The sequence below is a fragment of the Zosterops lateralis genome (genome assembly GCF_965231275.1).
Source record: "Zosterops lateralis genome assembly, chromosome: 2".
Classification (NCBI taxonomy): Eukaryota; Metazoa; Chordata; class Aves; order Passeriformes; family Zosteropidae; genus Zosterops; species Zosterops lateralis.
Genome location: NC_139763.1, coordinates 79,914,775 through 79,927,272, shown reverse-complemented (window position 1 = coordinate 79,927,272; position 12,498 = coordinate 79,914,775). Strand labels below are relative to the sequence as shown.

The following is a 12,498-nucleotide window of genomic DNA, read 5'->3' as shown; positions in this document are numbered from 1 at the left end:
TGCCTCATCTGTATGTGTGGCAGAACTGTTTCCCTCAGTACAAATAACATTTACATTCCCCATAAATCAAGGACATCCGATGTCTCCATTTTCAAATCCCAACTGCTGCAAATCTTACGCATATGAGAAATGGCTCTTTTTAGAAAGTGGGTGAAGCATGAGGAAGAATCATAGAATGGTTTGGATTGGACGGGACCTTAAAGGTTGTCTGGTTCCAACCCCCCTGGTTCCTGAAAACCACACCCATCCTGGTCTTGGGGGATCCAACTTCCAGGGATGGGGCAGCCACAGCTTCTCTGGGAAACCTGCTCCAGTGCCTCAGCACCCTCACACTAAAGAACTTTCTCCTAATGTTTAACCTAAACCTATTATCTTTTTGTTTAAATCCATTACCTCCCTTGTCACTACACGCTACCAGCAAAGAAGCAAGCATTGCATCAGCCTTACAAGGAGCAGAGGGTAGTTAAAAATTAGGTTTATAAAGGAAGTGTTTAGCTCTAAGGCTGAGGCATTAGCACAGAGGTGCCTGCCGTGGGAGCCATGAGGCCTAGATTGGGCAGAGCAGCACTACAAGGGCACTGCCACAGCCTGAATGGGCTTGGAACTAAATGATCTTCGAGATCCCTCTGCAAGCCAAACCATTTTATGATTCTGTGATACTCCTTGTACAGACACAGCGCAACCAAAAAGAGCACTGAACAGGGAAGCTGCACAGGAGTAACGCTGGTGAGGCAGAACTAGCAGGATTCAGTTTTATTCTGCTGCCTCAGCGTTTCAAGCTCGGCCAGCGAGTGCCCCTCCCACGCGAGCACTTGGAGACTGCGACTGCGGGCGGGCTCCTGTTGCCGTGTTGTGAGGGGGCCGTGGTGACAAACGCCTCCGGTGGCGCTGTGACCGCCGGGTCGGGCTCAGCGCGGCCCCGGGGAAGGGGCTGAAGGTCCGCAGAAACGCCCGCGGACCGAACGTCTCCTTTGCCCACCGCGCCGCGTTTATATTGGGCGCGCGCGCCCGCGCCGCCGTCCCGAGCCCCAATTGGCCACCGCGGGACGGGGGCGTGGCTCGGGCAGCCGGGGCGGGCGGTGGCGCATGCGCTGTTGGGCGCTCGTTGGGGGCGCGGGGTCACGTGGCGGGGGTGGCGGCCGTTGGCGGCGCGGCGGCGGCGGGTGCGTCAGGGGCGGCTCCGCTCCCTTCTCCCCTTCCCTTACTTACCCTGCTTCTTCCCTTATCTGCTTGCCTTTCCCCCGCTCTTTTACTTTCTCTGTCCCTCCTCAGCTCGGGCGGGCCCAGGTGCGACCCCCGCGGGGGCTCCGGTGACTGGCGGGAGCGGGGCCTTTCCGGCCCGCACCCCCCGCCTTGTGCTGCGGCTGAGCGCGGGCAGGCGCGGCCTTTGCAACCTCTGCCTCCGCTCTTGTCCTCTAGATTCAGGCTTTGCATTGGTCATCCTCTACGTTTTTCCTCTTTAGGAAAAATGTGTGTGTGTGAGAGAGAATGTAGTAATTTGCTACTTAATTTTGTGCCGTGATAAACTTCTCTACCTCATCGGGTGACTGAGGGAGGACTGACAGAAACGAGGATTCATGTCCTTTATGATGTAAAGAGCTTGGGATTTATTGCTTTAATAACTCTTTACCAAAAGTATCTTATGGATCTTCGGCTTTATACCTCACCTGACTTCCTAAGTCTTGCTATTTTGTCTATGATACTGTGTCTCTAAATGTACCAAGATCAGTATACATGATGCTGAAAATAATTGTTTCCAGGTGTGAGATGTTGGTTAAACTGTTAGTGCTATATGAATTGCTCGCTAGGTTTTTAGAATTAAGCAGTGACTTTTGAAAGTCTTTCTTGTTTCATGTGAGTATTTCCAGGGTTGTAAGTATTTAAAGATCCAGTAAAAATCTTACTTGGTTTAGGGGAAGTTTAGATTAGGCTTTGTATCAGATGGAAGAAATTTTTTGTTTGGTTGGGGTTTTTGTTTGTTTGGTTGGATTTTTGGTTTTGTATTTTGGTTTTGTGTTTTTTGTGCATATGGAAATCGTAATTACAAGGAAAATGGGAAGCAGTCTGCAGAACCAGAAGATTCTTGTTTCACAGTAAAAATCTCGAGGGAAACATAATTTGAAATTTGTCTTCCTAGGAAAACTTGAATCGTTAGTGAGCAGTTTCAGCTTTCCAGGGAAAGGCTTGGTATGCAGGCTGTTGCTGGGGTTTCAGAGCCTGTAGGGCAGAAAACCTTGGAGTACAGCCAAAAACATAAACAAATTTGCTGTTGTATCTTATGTCTTACCTACAGCAGTTATGAGAATATTTCAGTACAAATTAATTGAGTGACCAGCCTGCTTTGCTGTAGGGTGTGCTTTTCTCAGTTACTTTGTGGGTTTGTTTTTAAATCTTCCCAGGAGTGGAATGGTGTTCATTCTTTGCTTTGCAAATGTTCTTTTGTGACTCAGACAAACTCAGAGCCTGTGCTGTTGATTGCATTGAAGAGTCATTAAGGTTGGAAAAGACTTCTGAGATCATCAAGTCCAGCCTCCAGTTGGGACAGACTGAACAGTTGCATCTCTCACATGCAGATACCATGACAGAGTTGACTACATTATGGCAATATCTTGTTTTTATAGCTGTTTTGCCAGTGTCATTTATGCACAATTTCTCTCTTTCTTTGCATTGTTCTCATAGAAGTTGATTATTCAGCGTATCCAAAGATGAAGAGGAAACCTGCAACAGCTGGGACCTTGAGGCTTAGTCCTAATGAAGAAGCCATGCTTCTGAAAGAAGAATATGAAAGAAGAAGAAAACTAAGGCTACAACAGGTATGCCTGTATTTTTCCATGTGGTGTATTTAATTGATGATGTAACAAATAATTTAAGAAAAGTAACTGGAAAGATTATTTCCTGTAAGCTAAATTTCAAGGTAATAGTATTGTAGAATGGTGGAATTTTTTATGTTGGAAAGACCCTCAAGATCATCATGTCCAACTATTAATCCACCACTGCCAAGTCCACTACTAAATCACACCCCTAAGTGCCACATATACACTTCTTTTGAACTTTTCAAGGGGTGGTGACTCAACCACTTCCCTGGGCAGCTTGTTCCAGTGCTTGACAATGCTTTCTGTGCACAAAAAAGTGCCTAAAATACAAGTGGAAAATAATAAACTGTGTTTACTAAGCTTTTAGTATAGTTGTAGATTTTTTTAACCATGTTGAATTGTAATAGGAGCCTTTTATAAATTATTGTGTTGTATTTTTAGAGGGAAGGATATTCCAAGCAGTTTTTGCAGTTTGTCACTTGTATGTCACTTTTTTGCACTTTAACTGAAGCATTTAATTAAGATTAAGTTTATTACTTTATATGTTAATTTTGGGAAAATGTAACAGCAACTTGAAAGTATTTTCTGGCCAGATTGTGAATGGAATAGTAGATGAGATGGAAAGATGGAAGGAGGGTAGACTATGTCATGGAAAGACTTGCTGCAAAAAGTATTGTGCTTTTCTTGAATTGCTGACAAACATAAATGCTATTTCTACAGGTCAGAGAGCAGCAGAAGTATATCTCCCACCAGATCAGGCAGAAGGTAAAGCAGAGGAGAGAAGAACAACTGCATCAGTTAGAGGAGGCACTGAGAGCTGAATGGCAGAAGGCACAGGATGAGAGGATGAAAGCCCTGGAAGAGCTGTATCTGTCAAGCCTAAGAGCAATTGGGGAGGGTCACCGACAGGCCAAGGAGAATGTGAGTGGGCTTAATATTATTGTGTCATGGTTTCAGCCCAGCCAGCAGCCACACACCAGGCAGCTCCTTGCTCACTCCCTCACCAGTGGGATCAGGAAGAGAATCAGAAGGGTAAAAGCCATAAAACTCATGGGTTGAGATATAGACAGTTTAATAGGGAAAGCAAAAATCACACACAGAGCAAAGCAAAACAAGGAGTTAAATCACTGCTTCCCATGGGCAGGCAGGTGTTCAGCCATCTCCAGGATAGTAGGAACCCATCATGTGTAAAGGTTACTTGGGGAAGACAAACACCATCATTCTAAACATTGCCCCCTTCTTTCCCCCACTTTATGTACTGAGCATGATGCCACATGGTCTGGAATATCTCTTCGGGCACGTGGGGCTGTGTCTCCTCCCAACCCTTCCCAGCTTCCTCACCAGCGTGGCAGCACAAAAAGCAGAAAAGGCCTTGGTTCTGTGTGAGCCCTGCTCAGCAATAACAAAACCATTTCTATATTATCAACCCTGTGTTCAGCACAAATCCAAAGCACAGTCTCATACCAGCTGTTGGGAAGAAAATCATTTCTATCCTGCCCAATACCAGCATATATTGTCAGAGACAAGTTTGATGCTTTAGAAATACCAATATTTCTGTCTGTTTGGTTTTTCCTTTGACATTCTTGATTTTGAAGTCCTGGTACCTAAATAGACAACTTTTTAAGAATGGCAACTTTTTAGAACTGGTTATGTACTTTTTTGCAGGTATTTTCCCACAGAATAGTCTGTGGGCCTGTCTGTGAAGGCTTTTGCTGGGCAGACTTTAAAGTTACTTTGTATTAGCTTGTATGACCATGTATGTTTGTACTTGACTAAATTGTACATGATGACTCAGTATCTCAATTATGCCAGTAATACAGTGATTTTTTTTCTCCACCATGGATCTTCTCTATGATTAAGAAAACACACAACATTTTTTTCCCCTTCAGTGCTTCTGTGACTTGGAAAGCCTTGGTAAGGGCTTCAGAGGCCTTTGCCTGGACTGCAAATGTGTGTCACTCTTTAATTCTGCACCTATAAACTGGCTTCACTTTCTTTAAAATCCTGTAACTTGTATAGACTCTGCTTGAGAGATAATTGAGTTTGCTGGGTAGAATTTTTCTATGGGTTTGGCTCTGAATCAGGTTTATAGAAATCAGCCATAGATTTCTTACATGGATTTTGCAGAGTAGCTTACTTGCTGAATTAGTCATGGTCTTTAAACCCAAGTAAAATAGCATTATGCTTTTCCATATACCAGTATGTTTAAATCAACTTCTTTATAAAGTCCTTTACAATGCTAGGGTAGGTGAGTTAGCAAAAAAACTGGAACCAGTATTACAGGAACAGAGAACTGATAATGAATATTTCTGTTGATGACTGAAGGGTAGTAACACGCTTCTTCTACATAGTTTAGTCTGCGTTTGCTACAGAGTGTTTAAATAACTGTTTAATTATCCTTTCCATCAAACTGTTGCAGAAGAAGCTAAGTTGGTTAAATTGGCTGAGGGATGTGGCAGGTTCACTGCTGTTGTTGGTGGAGAAGAAGAAAATAAAGATGGCAGAGAAGGAAATGTAATAGAGTATTTTTACCCTAATACAGTAGAAGGTAGTTTTGAGCTTGTGCTTCTTACCAGCAGTATGTAATTTGAGATATCATACCGATAGTATGGGATGTGATTAAAGTACTGTATTAAATGATTACAATATTTTAATGTTAAGGAACCTGACTTAGAAGCTCTGGCAAAGCAAGCAGAGGAGAGGAAACAAAGAGCAGAGTCGAGACATAGAAAAGCTCTGATAGAGCAGAAGCACCAAAAAGAAAAATTACTTCGTGAGCAAGCCAGGTATGCAATAGTTACTTTGTTTTATTAAGAATAAACTTTACAGTGTCACAAGGTGAAAGGCAAAAATGTTGATGCTTCTTGCTTGGAGCTTTTTCAATTTCGAAATTTTATGGGTTAGAGAATTAATGCTCATGGACAAACTTGTGGCTTTTGATGAAAACTATAACTTTAAAGCCAACAAGAATGTCAGATATTCAGGCTGGCCTTATAGACTCTCCAGGACTTCAGTGACATATGAAATGAAACATCGTCAGGCCAGTTCCTGATGGAGAGTTCACCACCTGGAAGAAGGATGTAGTGCATTTGTCATGGTCTTCCTTCTTAGGTTTTTTATTAAGCAGTTTGGACCAAACTTAGCTGGCACAGAAAGTCCTCTTGGGCATAGTTGTTCTTGAGTAGAGCTAAGACCTGTAAATTAAATAGTTAAGTATGTCTACACTCAAGCAATTAAAGTATGTTGAAGTACACAATACTTTCTGTAAACTTAGGTCAAAAGCAGAGATTTTGCATTACTTTTGGGATGCTTGTATATATTAATGTTTTTGCATAACTTGAAGAAGGTAATTCTTAATGCTGCCTTCCAGCCTAAGTTCTGTTGTCTTTTCAATATGCTTCCCCATCCCTATGGCCTGAGCATTCAGTGCAGGTACTTAGGGAGGAATCTGATTTAGGTTTACCTTTTATTTTGCACTGTTCTGTCACTGTTGCTTGAATAATTTTCTGTCTCTCTTCTCTTTTGTGGTTTGTTTTTGTCCCCCAAGACGAACAGATGCTCGTAAACGTGCTCTGGAAGTGGAAAGACAAAGAGCAGCGAAAGTTGCGAGCCTGCCACCTCCTCCACCCCGTCCTTTTGAGGTATGTATCCACATGTATCACAACAGTGATCACAATTTCAGGGGAACCACATATATTTATTGGTCTGACTCTTCACCACAGGACATCCAGAGTTGGTATTTGCATACTATAGGGAGAGTGGTTCAGCAAAAACCAAGAGAATGAATTAATTATATATTAGCAGATTTCTTGCTACTAAGCTTAGGTACTTTATTTATCTCTTGTTATAAGCGAATTTTATTTCTTGTAATCAGACTCATATTATGTAGTTAATATGGCTTTTTAAACTTTCATCATATCTCATTTTCATTTAGTAGCCCCAGTGATATGAGACTTTACAATGATCTCTCTCAGCATGTAAATTACAGGCCTCCTTAGCCTTCTGTCGTACTAATGCAGTTAGCAATATTTTGTTTAGTTCTGTAATCAAGACAATTCTGTCTTTTTAGCTGTGGGGCAGCTTTGTTGGAGTTTTTTTCTCTCTTCAATTTTTTTTTTTTTTTTGCAGGCAATGCTAAATAAAGGGGAAGCTCTTTAATTTTGATAGGAAACCATCCAAGTCTGTTGGGGAGGCTGCAGCCTTTTGAGATGTGGCTTTGTGCCCAATTCATGCTGCTTTGATTTCATAGGGCTGGTGCATATGTGTAGAATTTCCTGTAGGATTGCAGATCTGAACTGCAGAAAGAACATAACATGCTTTTTTACTTTGGAGTTAACTAACAGTACTTCATGAATGCAGAGTATGTATGTTTAAGTTGCCTTATGTGGTGTTGTGTCCTTTTAGACTTTTGGGTTCAGGGGTATTCAAACTACTGACAATAAAAGAAAGGTTTGAGGTATACCAGCCCCTCTCAGAGCCAGTGAAGCTTTTCCCAGCTACATCCCAGCACGTTGTGTACAAGTTTGAGTGCAGGATGATAGGGGTTTGATGTCCTGTCTGGAAAAACTGAGTAATGGGTTTGACCCTCTCAGTTGTAAGGATGGTTAGAAGGAATACCCATGGCTTTTCATTAGTACAAGTTTCTCTCTATGTTTTCTCATTGCTGCCCAAGGGTTTTCATGTTGTGTAAACTGGATATGAGTGAAGATTAAAACAAGTTGTTGTAAGGGAGTGGTAAAGTTTGGGGTTATTTCTGGTGAAGTATGTGCAGTATTGGAATGTAGTACATCTGGAATAAGGTCCTGTCTGGTACAGTTCAGGTAAATTCACACACCCTTTCATGTTGCTGCTCCCTCTGTGTTGTGCCACAGGGTGTGTTCCTGGTGTGTCTGGTGTAGAGCAGGGGAAGTCTATCAGTTCAAACTTTGACTGTCTTACTTCTTGGGTTTCAGGTGCTTCTCTTGCTCAGTTTGGCATTGTTGGGAAAGCATAAGATGCTGTGGCTTTGCTTTGTAGTAACTTTTGCAGTTTAGAGCGTGTCTTATGTCTCATTTTATTTAACCCTTCCCTGCAGATAGTCACTCCAGTTAACCTCCATAACAACTAAAATGAGAAAGTACTTAATATGTAATACTTTTATTTAATATTTTGGTCTAGCAACATCAGTAATGCATCTTCCTTTCTATTTCATAAATGCAGAATTTTCTCCTAGTTCTTTAGTATTTTGCCACCAGGGGAAGCAAGAAGGCTTTGTTTCCAGGTTTCTCCAGGTTCTGGTGAAACCAGAATTGCATATACAATTGTGTTGGATGATATGTCTGGGTCAGTGCTCTATTTAAGTATTGCTTCTTTCCAAAAATTAACGCGTTTCCATCCGTTAGCAGAAGTCCTTTTCCTCACCTTTTCAACAAATGGGATTTGTAACTGGTTTTAGCTGAGTTTGCAAACCTCTGGATTTTCTGCAGTATGTGGGTTTTGTTTCTGTTATGAAGTTCACGTTGTGATAATGGCAGATTGAATCAGTAATTTTGCAGACATGTTGAGTTTTTGTTGAGGAAAGAGGTTGCTCTGTTTCAGTATGGCACAGTGTGTCAATTTGTTCCATATAAAGTCTAGTTGACTTTAAGCCTTTTTTCTAGTTTTCATATCTGTATAGATTTTAATCCTTGTCTTGTAGACGTGTGGCTGGGGGAGGGCACAGGGCTAAGAATAAAGTTACTTTCTTCAGAGAGTTATTGGGTGCCATGTATTCATGTTTTCAGTTTTCATGGGGGAAAATGTTAAGTAATTGAAAGATTGAGAAATTTTTATTCCTGTTTCTGCTTCAAGAGGGAGAAAACAAAAGATATTGATGTCATTTGGGTGAGCGTAAATCTAGGGCTTTGTCTTGCAAATGTGTTACTCAAAAGGCACTGAATTTAAATTGCCTAACTTTAAATCCTGTGAATTATAGCAAATTACAGGGTCATCTGAATAAATCTGCTTGGTTTTTTTGAATCAGTTTGCATAAGGATCTTATTAAATACAACTATAATCATACTTATGCTCTGTAGCAATAACAATTGACTATAATTTCATAAAAAGGAGCTAGGGCACTTTTGTTCATGGCATGATTACTTAAAATATAAGAAACATTCTCTAAAAATACTGGTATTATTGTTATTATACCCAGTTAGAAAAGAAGTATTTTTACTCTATTGTCATAACCCATTTTGGTTCTCAGAGTTACGGATTTTAGGAGTTGAGACCATATTTAGTTAGACCAAATGGAAAGTTACTTAATTGAAGTTAAACTGTAAATACCATTTTATTGAAAAGTGTTGCAGAGTTCCTGTGAACTAACTTTTTTTTACATGATCTATTAGATTTTTATGGAATGAAAATAAAACCTAAAAAATGTTATTATACTCTGCTTGAGTATTCATAGCATTTGCAGAGTTTGGGTCATGAGTTTTTTGTCCCATTTCATGATACTTTGCTGCTCTAGTTTTTGAAGGAAGAAAAAAAAAAAAAGAGGGAGGAGTTACAAGGTGGAAATTTGGGGTTTTTTCAGCCTAAATTGCTTTTGACATTAATTGGAAAATTGCAGCCTCCAACATGGTTCTCACATCTTCACAGCTTTTGAATAAAATTCTGGAGGTTTGATTGATTACATGTAATTAATGATTATTGTTATTGGTCTGTTAATTTTAAATTTTTTAAATAACTCAGAAGGTACGTTTAATTGTACATTCTGAAAGTAACCCAGTACAGGGCAAGCACTGGTAATCTGGCTAGTGAGATTTAGGCCTGGGACTTACCTGTTTTCATAGCTCTAATCAGTATCTGCAAGTGTTTTGGTTAATGTTGATCTGTTACAATTACTATGATTTTTACTGATTAAAAAATGTAGCCATTTATTTTTTTACCTACCAAAATAACATGCAATAATATTGTTTAAGGATCATAAAATAAGTTACTGAAGTTCTGTTGGTAAGGCTAAAAGTAGTTTTACCAGTTTTGGATCCCTTATGACAAGAAAGACATTGAGGGGCTGGAGCGTGTCCCGAGAAGGGCGACAGAGCTGGGGAAGGGTCTGGAGCACAAGTGCTGTGAGGAGCAGCTGAGAGAGCTGGGGGGGTTTAGCCTGGAGAAAAGGAGGCTCAGGAAGAGCCTTGTCACTCTCTACAACTGCCTGAAAGGAGATTGTAACCAGACGAGGGTTGGTCTTTTCACTGAGGTAACAAGTGGTAGGGCAGGAGGAGACAGCCTCAAGTTGCACCAGGGAAGTTTAGATTGGATATTAGGAAAAAAATTCTTCACTGAGTTGTCAAGCACTGGAACAGGCTGCTTGGGGCAGTGGTGGAGTCACCATTCCTGGAGGTATCTGAAAGATGTGAATTGTGGCACTCAGGAACATGGTTTGATGGTGGACTTGGAAGTGCTGAATTAATGGCTGGACTTGATGAAGGTTTATTCCAGTATAAATTATTCTATGATTCTTTGGTTTTCATTTAAAAACTTTACTTTCTACAGTCTTCATAAAATAGTGATAGTCAATACTGAAATTTTGTATGCCTCTTCTTATGCAGAGATAAGTTTAAGATATTCCTCAGACTTAATGCTGCTCTTTGTGTGTGTGCATTTCTTTATGGTCATGCTAGTTTTAGACCACTCAAGCTATGAATCGTTCTGGTTTAGTTAATGTGGATGGATAAGAAGACCTTTTTTCAAGAGAAGGTTAAGGGAAGAAGAAGCTGAGAGAAAATTAATGGAGGAGATGTTAAGTACAAAGACAGGTCCTACATGATACTGAGTTTCCTAACCTGGCTACTTTGCTATCGAGAACATGAGGCTAAGCCAAAGAAGAGGGAGGGTCTGATGACTCATTGTTCAAACTTCCAGAAAAGAGTTGAAATGTGTTAGTGTACTCAAAGCTTCTAAAAAACCAGAGCAGCTTAGCATTCTATGAATGGACACTTTTCAAGGAAGTTACAGAAAATGCTCTTTTCTCTGGTCAACCAATAAATTGGACATAATGGCTCCGAGTTTCCCAAAGCAAGGCTGTACTTGACAAGTGTTGCTTTGCTATTGGGTATAATTATAGTGTGGGTCTGTGGTTGCCCTGCTCTGAAGTGAATGTGACAGCTGTTGTAAGTGGGATTTGTATTAATGCATTAAACTCAAGTGCTTTTAGACTAGTGCTTTTGAAACATGACACTGATGAGCATTAATTTCTGTGCAGGGGTTTGCCTAAGACTGTTAGATGCTCTCAGTTGTTAAAGCCCTCCAGATCTGCTTTGTTCTGATGTGGTTTATTAATTATTACATGTATATAGGGTTTTAAACAATATTTTCAGGACAGAATTTGGTGGGGTGGGTTTCTTTTAATAATAATTTAGCTATACAGATCACTTCTGTTTAGTTGCTTTGGTGGAGACACTGTTCTGTGATACAGCTGTAAATTGTACTTCTCTTCCTAGAGTTTTGAAGTGAAGAAGATCATTGCCATGAAGCCCTGTGGTGCTGGCAACTTTTCTGTCACACGTTACCATCTTGCTGAAGCTTTGGTGGACAGAGAAGTGGACGGAGAGCAGGTGATTAACTCCAGGTGTTTGTGCTACAGTCTTACATATATGTTTCTTTACGTTGCATACATTGTCTGGATATCAGCTGTTGGATTTTCTAGAACATGTTTAAAGATATGAACTTATATGAAGGAGGTGTTACACTACTTTACTAAAGAGAATCTGAGATGGGCAGGCTTATAAAGCCTGTTACATGCTCAGTCACTTAGGGAATCACACCTGGCAGTCCCTTGTGGACAGGCTTCTATTAGAAGGTCAGATCACAACACTGGTATAATGTTCAAACACCCAAACTGGAAGATTTGTGGCTTATGCTGAACTGATAGCTGCAGTTGCTGTGCTTTTCTCTCTTCTCTCTTTTTAGTTATGTACTCCCAGACTTGCCTTGTATTTGCCTTGTTTATTTGGACTTTTTTTTCCTAAGTATATTTTTATTTTTATGTTAGTAAGAATTTTCTTCTTTGAAAGTTGCATATTGTTTCTGGTTTCCCAAATGAGGTTGAAAATATTTCAAGGATTTTTCCCCTTGTTTAAAACAAAACCAGGAGGATTTGTTTTACTCAAATACTCAATCTGTACTCAATACTCAATCTGTAATGTTGACCATATCATTCATTTTACCATGTATTGTAGGAAAAATAACCACTCTATAGCCACTCTATATCCATGCCATAAGAAATAAATCATTTAACTTGAAACTGGAACACTTTGTCACCTACACTTACAATATATGTAACTACGAATTTTTTTCCAAAGGTAAAAAATTATTTTGGTCCTGCTTGCAACATAAACATTCAAGGATGTTCATATGGCATTGTATGTCTTTTTAAAAGTGCTTTTGCTGCAGAATTAATCATTTATTTATTGTTACATATGCTTTAAACTGTCAAAGAATATTGTGAACTAAACTATTGATTGACTGTCAGCCAGATGCTCATTTAGCTGCTGAAGAAGAAGGGAGACGTTTGGAGGAACTGCACAGGGAGGCAGAAAGGGAGAGAAGAAAGCAGCTTGAAAAGGCACATGTTAGAGGAAGTCATGCCTTGAAGAAGATTCAGTTGGCCAAGGTAGGCAAAATAGTTATGCCTGTTTTTAGTGTCAGAACAACCACTGTTAAG

General features: G+C 40.2%; 1 protein-coding gene across 2 annotated transcripts in view; it reads left to right on the top strand.

Moving 5' to 3' along the window:
* The first annotated feature begins 1,120 nt into the window (after positions 1–1,120).
* CEP295 (centrosomal protein 295) overlaps positions 1,121–12,498 on the top strand; it is a 40,912-nt gene continuing 29,534 nt past the window's right edge. For both annotated transcript variants that reach the window (XM_083855940.1, XM_083855939.1), the window contains exons 1-7: positions 1,121–1,163; positions 2,680–2,813; positions 3,534–3,734; positions 5,475–5,599; positions 6,361–6,454; positions 11,276–11,389; positions 12,307–12,447. In XM_083855940.1, coding sequence (XP_083712066.1) covers positions 2,706–2,813; positions 3,534–3,734; positions 5,475–5,599; positions 6,361–6,454; positions 11,276–11,389; positions 12,307–12,447 — 783 coding nt within the window. In that variant the 5' untranslated portion in view covers positions 1,121–1,163; positions 2,680–2,705. The remainder of the gene's footprint in view (positions 1,164–2,679; positions 2,814–3,533; positions 3,735–5,474; positions 5,600–6,360; positions 6,455–11,275; positions 11,390–12,306; positions 12,448–12,498) is intronic.